At 47.5% G+C, this 21,079-nt stretch overlaps 1 protein-coding gene across 7 annotated transcripts in view; it reads left to right on the top strand.

Moving 5' to 3' along the window:
* The window catches only part of ADAMTS17 (ADAM metallopeptidase with thrombospondin type 1 motif 17), a 387,154-nt gene that overhangs the window by 302,971 nt on the left and 63,104 nt on the right, over positions 1 to 21,079 (top strand). For all 7 annotated transcript variants that reach the window (XM_084975992.1, XM_021098456.2, XM_021098449.2 and 4 more), the window contains 4 exons: positions 634 to 714; positions 10,512 to 10,669; positions 12,914 to 13,073; positions 15,722 to 15,857. In XM_084975992.1, coding sequence (XP_084832118.1) covers positions 634 to 714; positions 10,512 to 10,669; positions 12,914 to 13,073; positions 15,722 to 15,857 — 535 coding nt within the window. The remainder of the gene's footprint in view (positions 1 to 633; positions 715 to 10,511; positions 10,670 to 12,913; positions 13,074 to 15,721; positions 15,858 to 21,079) is intronic.

Below are 21,079 nucleotides of genomic sequence, written 5' to 3'. Positions count from 1 at the left end.
ACAAGAGATGCTTACTGCCTCATAGTTTAGGGGTGCTGGCAGTCTGAGATCAAGTCCTCCACAGGCTTGGTTCCTCCTGAAGGTCCCTGTTCCATGCCTCTGTCCTAGCGTCTGGTGGTTCTCTGTCAGTCTTTGGCTTGTAGGTTCATCGGCTTGATCTCTGCTTCATGTTTACACGGGGTTCTCTGTGTCCAAGTCGGTGTCCCAATTTCCCCCTTTTCCCCTTTTCTCAAGACATAAGTATTGGATTAGGGGTCCTCCTTTCACCAGTAGGACCTCGTCTTAACTCATTACATCTGCTACAGCGCAGTTTCCAAATAATGTCACATTCTGAGGTCCTGGGGTTTAGGACTTCGCCTTGTGGATCTGGAGGTGGGAGGGACACCGTTCATCTCATAATACAGGCAAATGGTGCCCTCTGGAATTTGGGCAGCCAGGAGGGTCTGGCCATACAAGACTATTCCTTGTTATTTGATGGTCTTGATTTCTCAGAGCTCTACTAGCCCAGGCTCTGAAATCACCCTGGTGGGGGTGCAGTGGTTCGGCGGTGTGGGTTCCGGTGGGCAGTGCTGCCAAGCCTCTGACAAGGCTGGAGGCATGGTTGGTTCACCTGTGTGTGATTTTTCACTACAGGTTATATTGAAGCTGTCATCATTCCAGCTGGAGCTCGAAGGATCCGCGTGGTGGAGGATAAACCTGCTCACAGTTTTCTGGGTAAAACAAAAATGATTTGACTCACAGTTTATGTTCTGACCATTGATTTGGACCATTGATTTGGGCTCAGGAAAATGCCGAAGGACTGCTCTCTGGCCATTGATTTTATACTCATATTTTCCATGTAAGGATATAAGTAATCAGAGTGGACCAAACAGTGCTGTCATATTTGGCTGAAGTGAGCCACCCTCAAGGGGGATGAAGGGAGAGGGGAGGAGGATCAGTAGGAACCACTAACTTTGGACAGGAAGGAAAGTGACAGAAGAGTGAGTGAAAGAAGGTGTGAGGAGAGACCTTAGCCTGGGCTGCAAGTTTGCACCATCCAACTTGCAAGGAGCTCCTGACCCCCATCAGTGGCTCTGGGGATGACTGCTTATCTGGAAAAAGAATAACCACGCTCAGTCAAATGGAAATCCTCCAAAACACCGCTTTTCACTAAGTACTATGTATCCCAAGTTCCCAGTGACCAACTCTGTTGATTTCAGGTGCAAAAATACCTATTTGTAAAGAATTACATTCCATTCCACACTGGTCTTCACTGCCTTTGACAGAACCAGGCTTAAAGCCCAAGAAAATCAATTTAACCCCTTCTTACACAGAGAAAATCCTCTGTGTCCTCAACTCAACTCACAGCCTCTCCCTTGGCCCCCACTCAAGCAGCAGGGTAGTTCCAGTGCTAAGTGGACATGGAACTGTTCTTAGTGCTGCCATGGAGGCCAGGATAGAAGTGGCAGGGAGCAGGGCCTGTCTCTGCTCTGAGTTCTCGGGGATGGGGCATGCTATGACTGTGTCGTCCCCCCACCTCCCCCCACCAGCCCTCTTCCAACAGTCCTGTTTGGGTTGGACTTCACGCTGGAGGTGGCTCATCTCTCACCCAGGCACCCCTTGCCTGTGCTGCCTCATGTCTCCTCATCTGTGTTACAAGGTCCTTTCTGAGATTTTGGTTTTTCTAATGTAAGACATGAATTTTTTCTGGCTTCGGTAAGAATTAATTTATTCTGGTGAAAATGAGGTTTACTCGTGAAGCACTTTTATTTCAACTTTTACCACAGATGTTTAAAAACATATCTTTTGTCCACATTCCTGCCTTTGTAGCTACAAAAGCATCTAAGCCTCTCTTTGAAAGGATCTCTACTTGAAAAACCCAAAATCTAATGGGACGGACACACAACAGACCTCCGATAGGCCAGTGTGCTATGAGGAGTCAGGAGGATTTACAGACACTCAGATAACACTCACCTGCACTGGGGAGGGGTGGCCGTGGGAACAGGAACTTTTGTTCCTAACTGCCCTTACCAGGCTCATGGGTAGGCAACCCCCTTCGGGTCCCTACTCTGTCCCAGGCAGCTGCCCCTCCTCCCAGCTATCACCTGCCATCTTTCCGCCTGTGTCTTTGAGGCTGAAATAGCCGCTGCTATTCCTGCTGCTGGCCCAGGACTTTGCTGTCCCTCAGGTTGACATCCACATCGGTCTTCAGCAGCCCTGTGGTTTGTCCCACCTCCCTGGCATGAACGCTGGCCCAGTCTAGCCTGACACTCTACAATAGAGCAAGCTTGTAAATGCTTCCAAAATGGGGCCTGTGCTGCTCTCAGCAGCTTCCTCAGGGTGACGGCCTTTTTACTGAATTCTCAAAAGGGCCCAACCCCTCTCTTTCTGCCCATCTAACCAAACCAAGTAAACTTTACCAGCATTTACTTCAGAAGCCCTATCACCTAGTGTCACCCCCCAAAGTTACCCTTTCCAACTGGTACATTGGCCCTCTCCTACCTGGACATGACATTTCTGCTCTGCAGAGGCCTTTGGGGGTGCTGACATCACTTTTGAGCCTCATCCTACTCAAAAATCATGATCCCAGCATCTGAGGTACTGGCACAGTTCCAAGGTCAGCTTACTGGTCCTTCCACAAAGACCTGCCCTGTGAATAAATCCCTTGGCTCTCAGTCCTGCCCTCTGAATCTTCCCAGCACTATTCCTCCATCTTCGGGTATCTGGTGAATATATAAACTTCTTTGCTTCTTCCTTTCCGTGTGACATAAGAATGACAAAGGAAGAGTTACCATTGTGGCTTAGCAGGTTAAGAACCCAACATTGTCTCTGTGAGGACTCGGGTTCAATCCCTGGCCTCACTCAGTGGGTAAAGGATTCTATGTTGCAACAGGTGGTAGCAGATGCAGCACAGATGCAGCTCCAATGTATCATTGCTGTGGCTGTGGTGTAGGCCCCAGCTGCAGCTCCAATTCGACCCCTGGTCTGGGATGTTCTTTGTGCCACAAGTGTAGCCGTGAAAAGAAAAGAAAAGAAAAAGGAAGAAAAGAAATGAGGGATGTCAGAATCCTTTAGATCACATACAATTCTTGTGTAAAAATGACTTTTCACTGGAACCCATTGGAGAGCCAACAGGTAACAACTAGTGGATGCCACCAGGGGAGCCGGCTCCTACAGTGGCCCCTCCAGCTCCCAGAGCCCAAGGACCACACATGCAGATAATTACACTGACATCAGTGTTCATGACTCCCAGTCATTGAATCCAGCTCTGCTTTGCAAACCTGACCCTTTGTCCCCCAGTGTACTGCAGAGCATTGCTGTGCCTCTTTCACCAACAAGTAAACTGAGGCTCTAGGAGTTCAGGAGCTTGTCCAAGCTCCCCACTTCACCCGAGCCTGCTGCAACCCATGGAGCCTCCCAGCATTGCTCTGAGGTGGCCATCACGGCCAGAGGTCAGGGGGACGATTTTTCACTGAAGAACACTTGTTAAACCTGCCCGTTGCTACTGCGTCAGTATGTGGATTTCATAGAAGCAGACCTGCATCCACCACAAGATGGGTTTGATGTCTCAGGATGAATACTCAGCTCCCCAGAAACCCTGGATCTACTTGGAATGTTGGAGTCAGCCTCTGTCCCCTTATCGTATCTGCAATCAATCCCAGGATCCCAGGGTCCTGGTGTGAGCACAAGGGAAACCCAAAAGTGGTCCCCACTCGTTAGGTTTCTAAAGTGTGTTCAAACGAACCTTGTTTCCACCCGGGGCTGGGTGCTTTGGAAATCAACCCTAACTTTGAATGACTCTCACATTTGCTGGGAGCAGTTCCTAAAGAATTCCACCCCCACCTGCCTTCAACCCACGCTGCCTGGCTTTCTGCTCAAAACCACCTGGAACAGGAAATGCCTCTGCAGTTTGCATCCATAGCTGGGAATGGAGCTGGCCGAACTCCGAGGGGAAATAAAAGGAGCTGACTCAAGGCCAGTATTAGAAATAGGTTGAATGTGGGTCAAGTCTTCCACTGGAATCCAAGAGGGAGAGAGACAGAAAGGAGCCCAGCTTCTTCACGACAGCCCTGCCAGAGGAGGGCATGTGGACAGGGTCCGACCTCCAGCCAGCTCAAAAGAGGAGCCCTCCCATCAGGAATGCCCCCTCCTGGCTCCCAAGAAAGGCTCATGGTCTCCCACAGAGCCCGGAAGTCCAGGAGCAGCATTCCACAGAGAGGTGGGAGGGCCCGGATGGAAACAGACCAAACAGACATTGGCCTTGTGACCTCACTGCCCGGGGCTGTTGAGGTTTCACACTCCCTTGGTAGCAAAGCAGGGCATGTACCCATCTTCACCCCTGCGAAAGTCTCTCTAGCTCTTGAGGGGCTTCTAATGGCTTCTAAGCAAAACACACCAAGGCAAGTACTGTTATATCCAGCCTCTGACTGAGGCGGGTCAGCAAGTGAAAAATTTCTTCCCCTGCAAATCATAGAACTGAGTCACTCAGGAAGTCCCTTTGTTCTTAACCCTCCATTTCCCTGTCAAAGCAGAACATTTGGAATGATCTTAACAGGTCCTGTTGAGTTTCTACGGCTAAAAAATCCTATTTTCCAATATAGACTAATCTCAAAATGCTTATAGGTGAAGGGGGTTTGCTTATATCATTGATGCCCAGGGATTGATAGGGACCAGAACTTCTGGGATCCCAAACTTATTTAGTTTGGAAGGTGGAAAAGAATACATTATGTAGAAGGCCTTGGGCCCTGGAGTTTTGAGCTCTCGTGAAACTGGCTCTGTGGTGGAAGCGCTGGGGATGGGCCAGGAGTGATCTGCACCCTCGTGTTCTGGAGCTGGCAGGGCCACACGAGAGGTTCCATATTGAACCTGTTTATTCACTGTCAGTAATGATCTTGATGTTCCAGCAGACTTTCTGAGGCCATAGTCTTGCCCTTTTAAAGGAAGGGCAGGTGCTAAATGCTGATTCTAGCAGGAAGTTCTGACTTCTCAGCATGGACCACAACGGCCTGCAAAGTGTGACTCCTGCTAAGCCACTCACGCTGGAGTCAGTAGGTTTGCTGTGATCCCTGTGACCCATGGATGCTGGCCTCCTACTTATAATTCTGCCTCTTTGTGAAGGATCAGCATCACGGTCACACTCTCTTGAGGAGGGGATGCTGGCTTTCAGATGAGGGTGGGGGGGGGTGGAGGTGGGTGGAGAGGGTGGGTGCTGCATTTGCAGTGCCTGACAGCTTGCGGCTGCCGTGGTAATGACCGCAGCAGAGCTTGGGCATGCAAAGTTTATTCTTTCTGGGACCATGAGAGTCCCCTCCCACCCACCCCACGCCACCCCTACCCACCACATGCACATCCATCCCCTGAAGTGTGACTATGAGATTTCACCAATTCAGCAGCTCTAGACCAGGACCTCCAAAGGAGAGACAGGTGCCTTCAGAAGTCATAGGGTGCCCGGGCAGCAGTATGTGAATGGAAGAGCTCTGCATTTATGGAGGACACGTGGGTAACTTGAAATCTGTCATTGGAGGTGCATTTACACACCTTGTATAGCGATAAGCACTGTAAATCTAAGTTCCTTTCCCCAGGAGCTTGTCACCAGCACTTCACTGTCTGGCATATGATACCTCCCGTCACCCCACCCCTCCTGCAGCTGCTGGCCTCGTTCTGGAAGAGCTCATGAGCCACAGCCTGCCTTTCTCACTTCCCTTCCACTCTTCCTCGTCTGCATTTACTCCTCCATGGCCTCCCCAGCCCACCCTGCAGACCACCTCCTGAAATGTCTCTTCCCCTGCCCCCAGTTGGGCCCTGCCCTGGTAGTAAGAGGGGGGCATGCCCCCAGCCCCAGCTGACTCTGCATCTGTCCCCTGTGCCTCACCTACAGCAAGCACCTCTGCTGGCAGAGGCGGGGCTTCCCTAGGCGGCTCCCACCCCACTGTGCAGCATTTCTGTGGATGGTTTTTTAATCGGCTCCAGGTGCACCCTCCTGCACTTTCCCCAGCCCTTCCCACTCTTGACCTCCCAGATGTTTGACTTTTGGCACGGACGTGGGGTGGTTTTCAGTTTATAATCCAGTAAATCCTTTTAAAGCACCCTAGAAACAAGGCCAAGGGAGAAAGAGCCACTTCATCCTGAGCAAAGTGCTGGACAGGAGCAGGACCCAGGAGAGAGTTTAAGGCCTGGATAGAGTGTGCTGGGCCTTCTGAATCTCCGAGGGGTGGGTTGTGGGGGGGGGGGGTACTAAGCTTACATTAGTAAGGATCCTAGGGTGATTTCTAGGAATCTATACTAGTAATTTCCTCTCTTGACCTGCACTGCCCCTATCATGGTTAGGAGTATTTATTTATTTGTTTATTTATTTATTTATTTTTAGGGCCATACCCACGGCATATGGAGGTTCCCAGGCTAGGGGTCAAATCAGAGCTATAGCTGCCAGCCTACACCACAGCCACAGCAATGCCAGATCCGAGCCTCATCTGCGACCAACACCACAACTCAGGGCAATGCTGGATCCCCAACCCACTGTGCGAGGCCAGGGTTCAAACCCTCAACCTCATGGTTCCTAGTCGGACTCATTTCCACTGTGCCATGAAGGGAACTCCAGGAGTTTTCAAAAACCAGCCTCCAAATGTCACATGTGAAAGCTAAACCCAGTTCTCAGTTTATGAGGATTGGCTTCAGGCCTGGCTGGATCCAGGGGTTTAAAATAATGTCAAAGGGAATAGTGTCTATCCCGGTACTGCTATCCTCTTTCAGTTGACTTTAATCTGGGGGCATCTTCTCATGTACTGGCAGATTCAGATTTAGTTTCTGGGCAACCTATGGAAAGAATGCTGTTTCTTCTCAAGGTGAATGAAAGTCTTAGGATTGACGCTTACTGTCGAGAGTTGGCTGATGGGCCTACTCCTGGATCTGGGGTGGAGTTTGGTGTCAGCCCCACATGACTAAGGGGAGGATATGTCCCCAGAGGCTCCTGGGGGTGTCATTATTTGCAGGAGGACAGGGAGGTGGCAGGCAGCAACACACTAGATGTTCACAGCCATAGACAGAACAAGGTCAGGGCGTGGCTCCCAGCACTGAATGCAGGCATCAACCAGGGCAGATGGTTGGGCCAAGATAGGAGGAGAGCAGCCCCAGGTCTCTGTGTGGGACATGGGTTCTGTGGGGCAGCCCCAGCATGATTTGTGGTCAGCATATGGCTTTGAAGAAACTCATTCTGCTCATCTATGTTGCAGGGTTCTCAATATGCTCAAATGTCTCTGTTACCGACCAGGGCTCTTGGCCTCCTTAACCAATAGAAATTGATGAGACCAGGCAAGAAATTTAGGCAAGGCTTTACTTTATTGGGGCCCCTGATGCAGCAGGGCAGAGTGAAAATAACAAGTTTCCTTGCTCCCTCACTCCTGGAGGAGGGGGGCAAGCTAGTTCCAAATGGGTCTGCCCACCCATTTGGTGGTGGTGTGTGCAGGGGGCATGTGTAGTACCCTGCTTTTGCTCTGGGCTCTTCAGAAGTGGCAATTGGTCTTTTTAGATTTTTTTTTTTTGGTATCTTATTGGCCATAATTTGCTCCAATTGTGCAGGCAAGCAGTTATTTTTATTCCCTTACAGTTTCTTTTATTTTGTTGCTTGAGAAGACGTTTGTTCAGGTGTAGGCACTGCAGCCACTCAGAAAGGATCCCAGGTCCCAGCCTGTCTCATCCCCACCCCACTAACAATGACAGCAATCCTTTTCTCTCCTTCTCTCACTTCCTCTTCCCAGTCAGACCCCCGGTATCCCTTCCTGTTCTTCCTGCTTCTCCACACAGGGCAGTGTGCCTCCTTCCCTCTAGCTTGGCATAGAAACTGATCTTGGTAAGGAGACAGCTGCCCACGCTGCCTGTGCTCCAGGCTGCCTCCTCTGCCTGCTTTTCTTGCCATCTCAGCTCAGTGTGCCTCCTTCAGAAGGCCTTCCCCACCCGCCCCAGGCCCTGTTGCACACACATGGACCCTGGACTCACCTCTGTTGTGGAGCTTCTGAAAGGGTACCCGTGTTTCTCTGTTTCCTCACCCATCTCCCTTCCAAACGTTGAGTTCTCTGGGGCAGGAGCTGTATCTTCAGCACCAGCTACGAGGTCCTCAGAAAAAAATTGAGGGACCCGTGGCAGTTGTGTTAACTGCTCCCTATACTTCCCTGACTTTTTTTTTGTTTGTTTTGGTCTTTTTTTTTAGGGCCACACCCATGGCACATGGAAGTTCCCAGGCTAGGGGTCAAATTGGAGCTGCAGCTGCCAGCCTATACCACAGCCACACCGGATCCTTAACCCACTGCATGAGGCCAAGGATCAAACCCTTGTCCTTATGGATACTAGTCAGGTTTGTTACTGCTGAACCACATCAGGAACGCCATCAGAGGCTTTCCTGAGATGAATCTGGGCACCCATTTGTCTGTCTGCTACTTTCCGCCAGCCTGCACTGATTCTGAAAACCAGATTTACATAGGGATGTGCCAGAAACAATTTTACAAACCTTCAGAGAAGCTGAAAGAACAACAAACACCCATACAGCCTTTACCGAGATATCCCAAGAGCTAACGTGCCCAAAACATTTTTAAGTTATTAGTGCACTGGAAGCTGTGGAAAGCTGTAAGGCTAGTCTTTTTGTGAGGGTCTATAGGACATGAGATCCTACTGTGACTTCAGCCTGGAATTTATTCTTTAAGAACGAGTGTGACATTTGCACACATTAGTGTCATAAAACTCTAGACTGAGGCTTTAACTTAAAGAATGTGGGAATGAAAATGGCCAGCCTGATAAAGAGTGCTGAGCTTGGTCTGTCTGGGTTCAAGTCTCCACTCTACATCTTAAGAGCTGTGTGACTTTAGGTAGGTTACTTAACATCTCTGTGCCCGCATTTCCTCATCTGTGAAAAGAGGAAAATAATCCTCTACCTTAGAGAGCTGCTGGGAAAGTTAAATGGGTAAAAGCATATGGAGGAGCTAATCTAGAGAACCTGACCCTTAAATGGCGACTTGCAGGCAGTGGCTGAGGAAGAGAAAAAGGAGCAGAAATCAAGAGTACCCTAACATTCTCACCTCCTTGCAGGAGCCAAGAGATGTCAATAGTGGGTAGAATTTCTTGAAGGGAAACATTGAATTCAAAGTGGTGGGGTTGTCTCTTTCCAAAGCCTACCCTGGAGTCTGGTGTTCCTCATGTGCTCACTGGGAAGCCACCCTATATGAAACCATTCTGGAGGCTGCTGTGCTAGAAAGCAGCCCTGCCCAGGTCTCCTGGCAGTTTCCATAAGCACATGGCTGCCCCTCGGCAGCCAAGAGAGCCTGCTGAATCAACCAAGTGCTTCAGGCAAGGGAGCAGAGGCTGGCATCCCCCAGCAACTCATGGCCAGGACTGGCCCCACTGGGTCCCAACCCAGCCGGGGGTTTCAGCTCTCATTATCCAAAATCATTATTAAATGAAGGCATTTTATTTCTGGCCTCATAGGAAGGAACAGGGAAGGGATAGAACCTGATTTCACCATTAGTGGTTGGACCAGGGTCCCAAAGTGATCAGGAGCCTCTGGGGGCATCAGGGGGCATTGGCTGCACTTGCAGAGAGCACCGAGGGTCTTATTTTTTGTGACATAAGACTTGCTGTCACCTACTTGAATTTGCCACCTTTTCCTAAATGCCAGAGTAGGTTCTAGTTTTTTGGGTTTTGTTTTTTGTTTTTTTCCTTTCCTAAATAACAAAATAATTTCATTGCAGAGTGCTCCCTCTTGGGAACCACACAGCTCCAAACCGAAGTGAGGAAACATCCAAAAAAGTCACTGATGAGCATTCAGATAATAATAAATGTATGACTTGTGTGGAAAACCAAATCTTTGCTATGGCCAGTCAGCAAAATGGTGATTCCTTGTTTCTTCCAACACACTTTGTACCAAGTATGAGAGAGCCAAGTGTGACCCCGAAGGCCCCTGCCACCCACAAGGCCCCAGCTGACTGTTACAGCTGTATCCATAGGCAGCTCAGGATTCTCATGTTTAGTAGAATGACCCTTCTTCCTTGATGGGGCAAGTACTTTACTAATCTAGGGCCATCAGACCCTTAAGTGACATTGGAACTAGGCTGCCCTCTAAAAAGCCCCAAGTTGGAAATAGTAAAATGAATTGATGACTCTTGCTAAAGTTGCAAAACCCATTTTGTAGCCTTGGCCATGTTAAAATAGAATCCGTTCATCAGACAGAAAATCCTCTACCCTTTAAGTCTAGTGAAATGTGATCGAGCGTTAGCTGTCTCCATCCTCTGGTGCCCCCGTTGTGTGAGTTTATTCTGAGACAGCAGACCATGCTTGAAGATGCAGTTTCTGGGAGGGTCCTGGGGTCAGGAGCTGTTTGCTCCTGGGAGCTGGGCTTCTGTTCTCAGCACACAGAAAGCCCCCTTTCTCTCTGCAGGGCCCCCCCTTCTCCCCTGTGGGGGTGGAGGGTAAGACCTGCAAGCCACCACTCAGGATACCCTAGCTCCAAAGACAGATTTTGATTCCATGGCATCCTGTTTTCTTTCTAGCTCTCAAAGACTCCAGTAAGAGATCCATCAACAGTGACTGGAAGATAGAGCTCCCTGGAGAATTCCAGATTGCAGGCACGACGGTCCGCTATGTTAGAAGGGGCCTGTGGGAGAAAATTTCCGCCAAGGGACCAACCAAAATGCCACTGCATTTGATGGTAATTTGCTGTTCGTTTGTGTTTGTCTTGAGACTGCCACCTCCAAAAGCTACCAGTTGACTTTTTCCCTGGGACCCTGGGGGAGGCGGGACACCAGGCGCCTCCTCCCAGGCCACCTGCTGTTCAAGTCTCTCTTGGTCTTTTCTTATCTCATCCCTTTTGCCACAGGCTTCAAAACTATGCTCTCTCAAAACTTTGCCCTGGCTCTTCACTGGTGGAACTCCCATCTTTTTCAAAAGGAACCACCTCTGGGAAGGAAATGCTTAGATATGTGGCGACCAGGGAGACTTGGCCTCATTAAGCAGGCAGCCCCACTCAGAGCGTGTGTTTTAATATCAGATGGCAGAGATCTGCCCCTCAGTTTGTATCTCCCCAGTGGAAACTGCCTTTTGGAAATGAACTGTTAACTCTGCCTCCAAACCAACATCACTCTTATTTTCCAGACTCAGTTTGCAACAAGTATTCAGGAATGGAGGGAGAACCAGATTGTATGGGACCATTTACTCCCCAGGTGGTCTCTGTGGCATCTGGCCAGATCAGGGCACTCTTGTCTTACCTACTGTCTCAAGGAGGACCGCACGCAAACCATTGAAGCACCCGGTTCAGGTTCCTTTGAGGAACATTAAAGATCTCCAGGGAACTCGTTCATTGGGTTAAGGATATAGCGTTGCTGGTCTCCTCAGGAGATTTCCTCCAAAGAGCTATGGTATGGGTTGCAGACACGGCTTGGGTCCTGCGTTGCTATGATGTAGGCTAGCCGCTACAGCTCTGATTCACTCCTAGCCTAGGGACTTCCATGTGCTGCGTCAGGGTCCAGAAGTTTCCATGGCTAACTTCTGATAGCTCATAATTATTGATTCCATGTCTCTTTCTAAAGAACAGGAATTATGACAGCTTCTGTGTCTATAATCAAAGCACATTTTTGTCCTCCATGTTTGCCAAAGCCTCTACTTAGAGATTCTTTTCTCCCCATTAATTTGTGTCTCTGGCAGACTGCAGCCATTCAAGCTTAGGTGGCACCCAAAGATTCCCAGGCCTCCTCCCAGGAAATCTCCTGAGGAGACCAGCTCTGCATGTGAGCAGAGGTATCACCCACAATGGCCCTAACCCTGTTACACTTTCTGATGAGAGTGAAGGGAGCCAGTTTCCACAGATGACATCAATGTCCAGAAATCTATCAGCCCACTAAATCTACTAGAGCCTTGCAAGTTGACTTCTGGTTCCTAAAAACCTGTACCTAAGCCATTTCTTTGTGATTAAGTCATTTCCTAAATAAGTCAGTGGGATAAATCCTCCTGCTTAGTCATTCAGAGAAACTAAAAGATGAAGCAAAAGACAAGATAAAACCCAGAGAGCAGCGTCCTGTTAGCACGTGGATTTGCTTTGCTAGCAAACACCGAGATGGGTCTATTTCCCTTCTTTCCCCAAAGCTTTCATAAACTGTGAGGGAATCGTCAGCCCGTGAAAGCCAATGCACAGCCTGGATTCATTCAGACCATGATAAACAAAACTCCGGGAAAGCAGCAACTGCCAGAGCTGAAGTTTCTGCCCTCTCAAACATGGACCACTTTTCTCTCTTGGAATAGGACTTCACGTTTTTAAGCCTAGAAACAAGAGGTGCCCCTGTGCCCCTGCATAGAAATACATTGTCCTCTAACCGAGGTGTGCACATTGCTTGCACCCGTAAAGCCATGGGGACCTGCATTTGAAACCAATTACACACACGCACACACAAATTATACGTGGCTACAAAATTGCATAAAATTGGTTTCATATGGATTCTCAATTCACCAGTCTTATTCCCACACTGAGATAATAAAGATCTCTTTTAAAGAGGTTTTTTTTTTTCTTCAAACTGGAGGCATTTTTCCAAATGCATTACTGCAAGTCTATTTTCTTAGAGAAGTGGATGTTTATTCAGTTTGGGCTGCTCTTAGCACCCCTCCCCCACCCTGCAACCCAAGCCCTGGGACGGCTGAGAGATGCTTAGGAGGGAGGGCGGCCCCTGTCGTCCAGCACCATCCACCTGGCCCTCCCTAGGTCAAGTCGGGTGGAGTACCCCTGAGCATCTGGGGAACCCGAGACTGAAATAAACCCCCTCTATTGGACCTCTTGTAAAGCCCCCAAAAGAATGAGTTCCCTCTGACAGGGAGGCAGCCGCAGTAAGGCTTGGCCTATATATTCAGCAATCCTATGGGCTTTCACTTTATTTCAAAATGACCTTTTATTTTGCTGCTGATCCAGGTGTTGTTATTTCATGACCAAAATTATGGAATTCATTACGAATACACCATTCCTGTAAACTACACTGCTGAAAATCAAAGTGAGCCAGAAAAACCTCAGGACTCCTTGTTCATCTGGACCCACAGCGGCTGGGAGGGGTGCAGTGTGCAGTGTGGAGGAGGTGAGAACCCGGGGAATGGGCTCATTGGGTATGGGGTTCCCCCAGGGGGAGGAGAAGTGAATTCGGAGCATCCTGTGGCTGATGCATAGAGCCTGGGAGAGGCTACCCGTAAAACCATTACGTCCATGGATCTCTCTGCCGAAGGCTTGGTCAGGGTCTTCCAAACTCACTGTGTTGGGGTTGTACCCACCCAGCTGGTTTGCCTGTAGCACAGGGCCCCGGGACTCTGACCTGAGTGGAGGTTTGGCTGATATATGTCTGTGTCACAAGTGGGACAGGTGACCGTGGCAGTGAACCTAACATACCTTCATCTGTTGCTGTTTGCTGGAGGGGCACCAGAAGCTGTTTCTGACCCTCAAATATCCTTTCCTCTTGGCCACAGTAACCAGTGGACATGCAATGAAAATGGAAAGAAGAACCTTCCACATCCAGTGAAACATTCAGAGTGCGAGTCTTGACTTCATGATTTGCCCCCATCTGTTAGCAAATCACTTACTCTCTCTGTACCTAAGACAGGATGATCAGCCCTTCTGCCCACCGTGGGGAGGAGACCCAAACTGCAAACATCCATATGAACAACAGAGCCATTACTGTGTTGTTTAGCAGGAGTGGTGGCAAGTGTTCTGAACTCTTAGCCAACAGCATCTTGGTACAGGTGCTGTCACCGTGAGGGGACACACAGCAGGGTCATGGGGGAGGCGTACAGGATGAGTGAATCTTGACGGACACAGAGTTAGGACAGAAGGTTGACCTGGACTTGGGAACGCCAACCCAGAGGGTGGGCTGGCCTCACCAACACTCCAGCCTGCATGGATGCTGATGCTAAGATGATGCATGTCAGATATCCAAGATGTAGAGATTTGTTTTCCATTTAAGTGACTTCTCCCCACTTCTCAAGTATAGGGATTATAGCTCTAGTCTAACTGGACCCATCAGACACTGCCAGGGTGAATTCCCTTCCTCCCTGCACATCTTGGCTCACTGTCCTCAGTCCTTGTCCACTATCTGTTCTCAACCTCTTCCTCCAGGAGCCCCAGGATAGTTGACACAGCCTCAGGATTCCACCCTCAGCCCTGTCACCCTTGCATTCTACCCAAACCCCTGATTGCACCAAACCTTTCCTCTGGGGCAACTTGCTGCAAACTAAGACTGTCCCAGGTGGAAGAGTTAGCATGGGCAGGGGGTTGCTGTTCTGCTGTCACTACTGGCCTTTTAGGGCACCAATGCCTCCCAGCTCCCTGACCTGAAGCCCAAACTGAAATCTGGCTTGAGGCGGCTCCATGCTTTCTGTGCCCACACAAGTTCAGGGCTCCATAACTGTGCGTCATTCCTATATAACAAATTCCCCAGGAGACAAATGGATCAAGAGGTGCAAGATCCTTATAGTTGTGCTTGACTTCCTAGTAACCTTTTATTGTGACACTTCCCAAAGAATACCAATAATAATAACAATAAGAAGAATGTCACAGGGGAGTTCCCATTGTGGCGCAGTGGGAACGAATCCGACTAGGAACCATGAGGTTGCGGGTTTGATCCCTGGCCTCACTCAGTGGGTTAAGGATCTGGCGTTGCCGTAAACTGTGGTGTAGGTCACAGATGCGGCTCAGATCTGATATTGCCGTGGCTGTGGTGTAGGCCAGCAGCTATAGCTCCGGTTAGACCCCTAGCCTAGGAACCTCCATGTGCTGCAGGTGCGGCCCTAAAGAGACAAAAAGAAAAGAAAAGAAAAGAAAAGAATGTCACCAACATGAAGTGTTAACCCCTGCTAGACTCTGTTCTAAGCACTTTACATGTATCAATTCATCTTAACCATCCCTAAAGGGAAATTATGGGAGCCAGCCCAGTGGAGGAGACTGAGGCACGGAAACATGGTGGCCAAGTATCAAGTACCATGCTCACTGTGCTAGTAATCAAGCCAAGCTTGAACCCAGAAAGCCTGGCTCTAGAGGCCATCTTCCTAGCTCCCCATCATTCACCCCCCTGTACAAGCAGTGTGCAGGGTACTTTGGGAACACACAGGAGAATGACTCCATCCAGCTGGGGTGACTGGTTAAGTGAAGCTTCCCCAAAGCAGATGATGCTTGGGCATGAGCAGCAGTTGATGGGAGAAAAATTCTCAGGTTGCCTGTAGGCTACCTTTCTGGAGCCTGCAGGTCTGCCTCCTTCAGACTAGCCTTTCTGCTTCTTACTCTTCTCTAGCAAGTAGGAATTCTGGAATAGGTGGTTGTCATCTCTGGTAAGGGCCATTGTACAGGTATTTAATCAAGACCAGATCGCCATAGACTTTACATATCAAATCGACAAATATAAAGCCTGGCAATCTTTGTTGGAACTTAAAGACCCATATCAGAACTCTGGCCTCTGTGACTTGCCGACTGTCCAAGAACTCAGATGATCTGAAGTGTTGCTTCTTTCTGATCCTGTTCTAGAATCTCTCTCCTGCCTCATGCTGCCCCTGCCATATCTTACACACCCACATCCCTAAGATTATGGCTCTCCCTCTCTAACAACCAACAAGGCATTCCAACAGTCACTATAAATGACAAACTGATTGAAAGATGCACCTGAACTCTCCTCCATAGCTGAATGAATGGCATTTCCACGGGTGGGTACCACAGCCTCTCAGTTCTGTGTGGTTTGGTTTCCAGGGGAACGCAGAACTATTGTATCCTGTACACGGATTGTTAACAAGACCACAACTCTGGTGAATGACAGTGACTGTCCTCAGGCTAGCCGTCCGGAGCCCCAGGTCCGCAGGTGCAACTCGCACCCATGCCAGTCACGGTAAGGAGCTATGTTCTCAGGCTTGGACCCTTCAGGGTCAGGGAAGCAGTGCCTGTGACTAAGGGGTGATTGTTCCACAGTCACGCTCTGTGTTCTGTTGTTGCGGCTGAGTGATTTCTGCTTTCTCAAAATGCTGAATTTCTGTCTACTTTGATGGACGTGTATGGTCCTCACCATGACCCATCTTCACACACTCTTAACTGGTACAGGTCACCTCCCCCAAGTCCTTTGTCTTGGGGAAAAGGAAATTGGTGTCAGAATGTGAGCCCATGAGCAGGTGTACACAGGTTCGTGTTTGTGATTGGCCTGTTCAGTGGCTAAAGTTAACATCGTTAAGTGCAGATCTTGGTGTTTGGTGTTTGGGATCCATCAGAACTTCTGTTTCCAACCCCAGCTTTCGCAGCCACTGTGCTATTCTCGCGCTCTGAAGTGAGCTCTCTTGGGCCGTCAGCTGGGATGAGCTATGTGGAGTGTGTTTCTTGGTTAAGCCTCCTTGTTTCCATTTTAGTGGGACTTTGTATCTGCTGTGTTATGTTGTGTAGTATCACCCCGGCCTCCCATTCTGCCCCCAGGTTGAGATGCATGGTTTTTGTTTTGTGTTTCTGTGCAGCAGGTTAGGGCCTGTTTAGCTTTTGTAAAGAGACTGGACTTTTGACCTGGCAGTTTGGAAGGTTTCTCAAGCTCCATTTGTACCACTTGCCTAGCGCAAAAGTTTCACAAAGCATTGGGTTTTTGCACCAACCCTCTTTTTGTTGTCAAACTGGTAAAATGTGTGTGAAGGAAAGAGGGAAGACAGGAGGGAAGGCAAAATTAGACTCATTTCATTGATTTTATGTAGACCTTGGCAACTTATGAATGAAAGTCTAGGAGTTCCTGCTCTGGCGCAGTGGATTAATGATCTAGCTTGTCTCTGGAGGTACTGGTTCAGTCTCCAGCCTGGCACAATGGGTTAAGGATCCAGCATTGTTGCAGCTGTGACATAAGTCACAGTTCTGGCTTGGATTCTATCCCTGGCCTGGGAGCTTCCATATGCCACAGGGATGGCAGAGAAAGAACAGCAACAACAGCAACAAAGAATGGAAGTCTACCCTAATGCTAAAGGCCATGAGGAACAGTTCACTTTGGGGAGTCTTGAGCATCTTGGGTATGAGCCATTCTACAAACCCATCAATAGATCTGTCTATCAGTCACACACACCACATACATGGGGCAGAAGAAGGAAAGACTTGTCAGTGTGAAGACTCAGATATCAGAAGGCATAGTCTCTTTTCCTGAAAGCAAGGAGTTTGGCCCTTGTGATGTGATTAGAAAGTAGGGTAAGGGACTCTAGAAGGAGAGGTGTCAACATGGATTCAAGGGTGTGACTGAGCAGAAAGACCCTGGGGACCCAGTCAAGAATCATATTTTACAGTCATTAATGTTTTCTAACTATTTTAGTACCAAAATACTTTAAAATCATGCATAGAAGTGAAATATCTGAAACACGACATCAGAGTTGCTCTGATTAAGTAAGGCATGTGTGTGAGGGAGAAGAGTAGCCCCATGCCTCTGCAGAATACCAAGGAAAAAGGATTAGAAACTGTCCATCAAGGATTCTGCTTCCCATAATGATGGGGAACCTTGTATTGGACAAACCCTGAGTATTCTCCTAGAGTGACATTCTAGAGCTGTGCTGATTAACATGGGTAGCCATAGCTAGTCCAAATCAAGATGCACTGTAATTGTAAAATACATACCAGATTTTGAAGAGTTAGAATATATATTAATCAATACATTCTAATATTAATTACATGTTGAAATAATTATATTTTGGATACATTGAATCCAATGCAATGTATTATTATGATATATATATATATATATATATATATATATTTGTCTTTTTAGGGCCACACCTACAGCATATGGAGGTTCCCAGGCTGAGGTCCAATCAGAGATGTAGCTGCCGACCTACACCACAGCCACAGCAATGCCAGATCCGAACCGCATCTGCGGGCTACACCACAGCTCATGGTAACACCAGATACTTAACCCACTGAACAGCGAGACCAGGGATCAAACCTGCAACCTCATGGTTCCTAGTCGGATTCACTTCTACTGTGCTATGATGGGAACTCTGCAATTTATCAATATATTAAACCCAGCTATTTATTTTATTTTTTTAATGTGGATAGTAGAAAATTAAAATTACACATGTGACTCATTTCATTTCTATTGAACAGCACTGCTGTAGATTTACATGGTATTCACAATGTTCAGGATATAATCCAAAATTGTTAGTCATACAAAGAAACAGAAAAATCTGACCCATGCTCATGAGAGAAGGCAAATAATGGACACTGACTCCAGGTGACATATATGTTGGGATTAGAAGACAAGCCCTCCAAAGCAGCTATTATAATTATGCTCAAAGACGTAAGGAAAAATATGATCATAATCAGTGAACACACATGAAACCTTAGGGAAAAAATGCTCTCAAAAAGAACTAAATATTAGGGCTGAAAAATACAATATCTGAAATTTTTAAAAAAAAAATCACTTGGTGGGTCCAAGCAGACTGGTGATAATGAAAGAAAGACAGTAAACCTGAAGACAGAAGAATGGAAATTATCCATTCTGGGAGTTCCCGTAGTGGCTCAGCAGAAATGAGTCTGACTAGTATCCATGAGGATGCAGGTTTGATCCCTGGCCTTGCTCAGTGGGTTAAGGATCTGGTATTGCCATGAACTGTGGTGTAGGTCACAGATGCAGCTCTAATCTGGTGTTGTTTGGCTATTACGTAGTCCAGCAGCAACAGCTCTGATTTGACTCCTAGCCTGGGAATTTCCATATGCCTCTGGTGCAGCCCCAAAAAGAAAAGAAAAGAAATTATCCTGTCTGGAAAACAGAAAGAAAACATCAGTAATAATGACAGAGACTCGGTGACCTGGGGAGCAATAGCAGCCATTTTAATGTAAGTATAATTGGAGTCACAGAAGGAGAAGAGAGAGAGAATGGAGCAGGAAATCATTATTGAATTGACAATGATTTCCAAGATTTAGTTAAAGACAGAAGAGAGGTCACACCTTGAGTATTTCAACTAGATTCCAGATGAATTCAAGGCGCCATAACAAAGTCCTCTGGTCATTACATCAAGTGGCCAGTGTAGCACTTTTATGATTTTTCTACCCACAGTTTTCTAGGACAAGACTTTGTTGCCCTGCAAAACTAACCAGAAAATAATGTAGGAAAACACCTACAGCAAAGTCACATGAGAGGTTCCAATTGTGGCTCAGCCAACATAGTGTCCGGTGAGGATGCCAGTTCCATCCCTGGCCTTGCTCAGTGGGTTAAGGATCTGAGCATTGCCACAAGCTGATGTGTAGGTCACAGATGTGGCTTGGATCCTGCGTTTCTATGGCTGTGGTGTAGGCCTGCAGCTGCAGCTCCAATTTGACACCTAGCCCAGGAAGTTCTATATGTCAAGGATGCAACCCTAAAAAGAAAAAAAAAAAAAAAAGTCACATGAACAAGCATGAATAAACAAAGGTGCAGACTCTGTCTATTGGTGCTATGGAGTTGCTCTCAGCTTGGACAAAGAATGTCAAGCTTGTGTGTATGGCTCCCAATGCTTATAGAGCCCAGTCTACAGTCTCACTATGTTTGAACTCAAACTCCAGCCAAACACACTTTAGATTAAAGGTCATCTCCGAAGTACATTTTTAGTGTCTCCTTAGAACAAGGGTCAGAAAACTTTTTCCATCGAGGACTAGATAGTAAATATTTTTGCTTTGCAGGCCACATACAATCTCTGCTGTCTTTATCTTTGTTGTGTTTTATAACCCTTTTTAAAATGTAAAAACCATTCTTAGCTCCTGGGCTGTGCAATGTGCAGGCAGGACTTGGCCCATGAAGGATAGTTTGCTGGCACTGCCTTAGGTTATTACTACCCTTGTTTTGCCCGCTGTGATGTTGGGATCACAGCCTCAGCGTGAGCTCAAGCTCTGAAGGTACCACCTCAGGGATCACGTTCTCTTATTGTACAAAGGAGGGCATGGTGTTATACTGAGTTACTTTTTATTGCCCATTTATTCTGTGCTGTTTTAAAAACCGTCCAGCATGGCCCTGTGTACACAGTGCAGAGTCAGTGATTTCATTTATACAACCTGTTTATTGAACGTCTTCTCATTTGCTGGACCTTGTCCTAGGTACCAAGGTATTTAGAGGTGAAAGATAGGCAAGGTCTTTCTCTCAGGTAATGTGATAAATAACTAGGTTTCTTCGTCCTACCCCTCTCCTTTCTTTCCCACCCCCTTTCATTCTCTTCCGGACTCCATAAAATCATGTGGATCAGACTTAAAGAATGAGTGGAATTTCCAAAAGCGGAAGAGATAGCGAAATTGATAAAAGAGAAGACAGCACCTGGAATTTTCCTCAGAGCCTTAGAAAAGAATTAGCTGGATGCCTACTCTAGTCTGGTGTTATTGTGTTGGTTTTGTTCTTCTCTTTTGAACCATCTGACTTGGTACTGTTTCTTAGAGTGGACACAGGAAAATGAAGTGTCATGGCTCACCAAAGAATGTTTATTGCTAGGCTAAAGAAAGGTGTGATCTGATAGATTTGAAAGCTCTTGTGAATGCCAGTTTTATTTATTTATATACACACAAATAATACACAATATGCATATATGTGTATATATTATGTGGAGATGTATACACATACACATATTTGGACAATAAAACTTGAATTATTGCATAGCATGATTCAAGTTTCATGAACCTTTCTTAAAAAGTAATATGGACTTAGGCTAGTAAGTGAAGAAAAGTGAAGCGATTGTCCTTAGGGAGTTCCCATTGTGGCTCAGCAGTAGCAAACTTGACTAGTGTTCATGAAGATGCAAGTTCAATCCCTGGCCCCGCTCAGTGGTTAAGGATCCTGAATTGCTGTGAACTGTGGTGTAGGTCACAGATGCAACTCAGATCTGGGAGCTCCCATATGCCTCGGGTGCAGCCCTAAAAAAAAGACCAAAGAAAAATGTATATAGACTTAGGCCAGTATGTGAGGAAAAGTGAAGGGATTGTCCTTAGGGAGTTCCTGTTGTGGCTCAGCGGTTAGGAAACCAACATAGTGTCTGTGAGAATGCAGGTTCGACCCCTGGCTTTGCTCAGTGGGTTAAGCATCCGGTGTTGCCACGTCCTTACACTTGGAGAAGCGTAGGGTCCAGTGAAAAAAACCAGCTGCTT

The sequence above is a fragment of the Sus scrofa genome, chromosome 1, assembly GCF_054392235.1.
Source record: "Sus scrofa isolate SSC_HxYL_T2T_F1_AM1 chromosome 1, Sscrofa_HxYL_maternal_Yorkshire_Landrace_v2.0, whole genome shotgun sequence".
NCBI classification, from domain to species: Eukaryota; Metazoa; Chordata; class Mammalia; order Artiodactyla; family Suidae; genus Sus; species Sus scrofa.
Note: the sequence above shows the minus strand (reverse complement) of the source record. Positions and strands in the feature narration are given on the sequence as shown.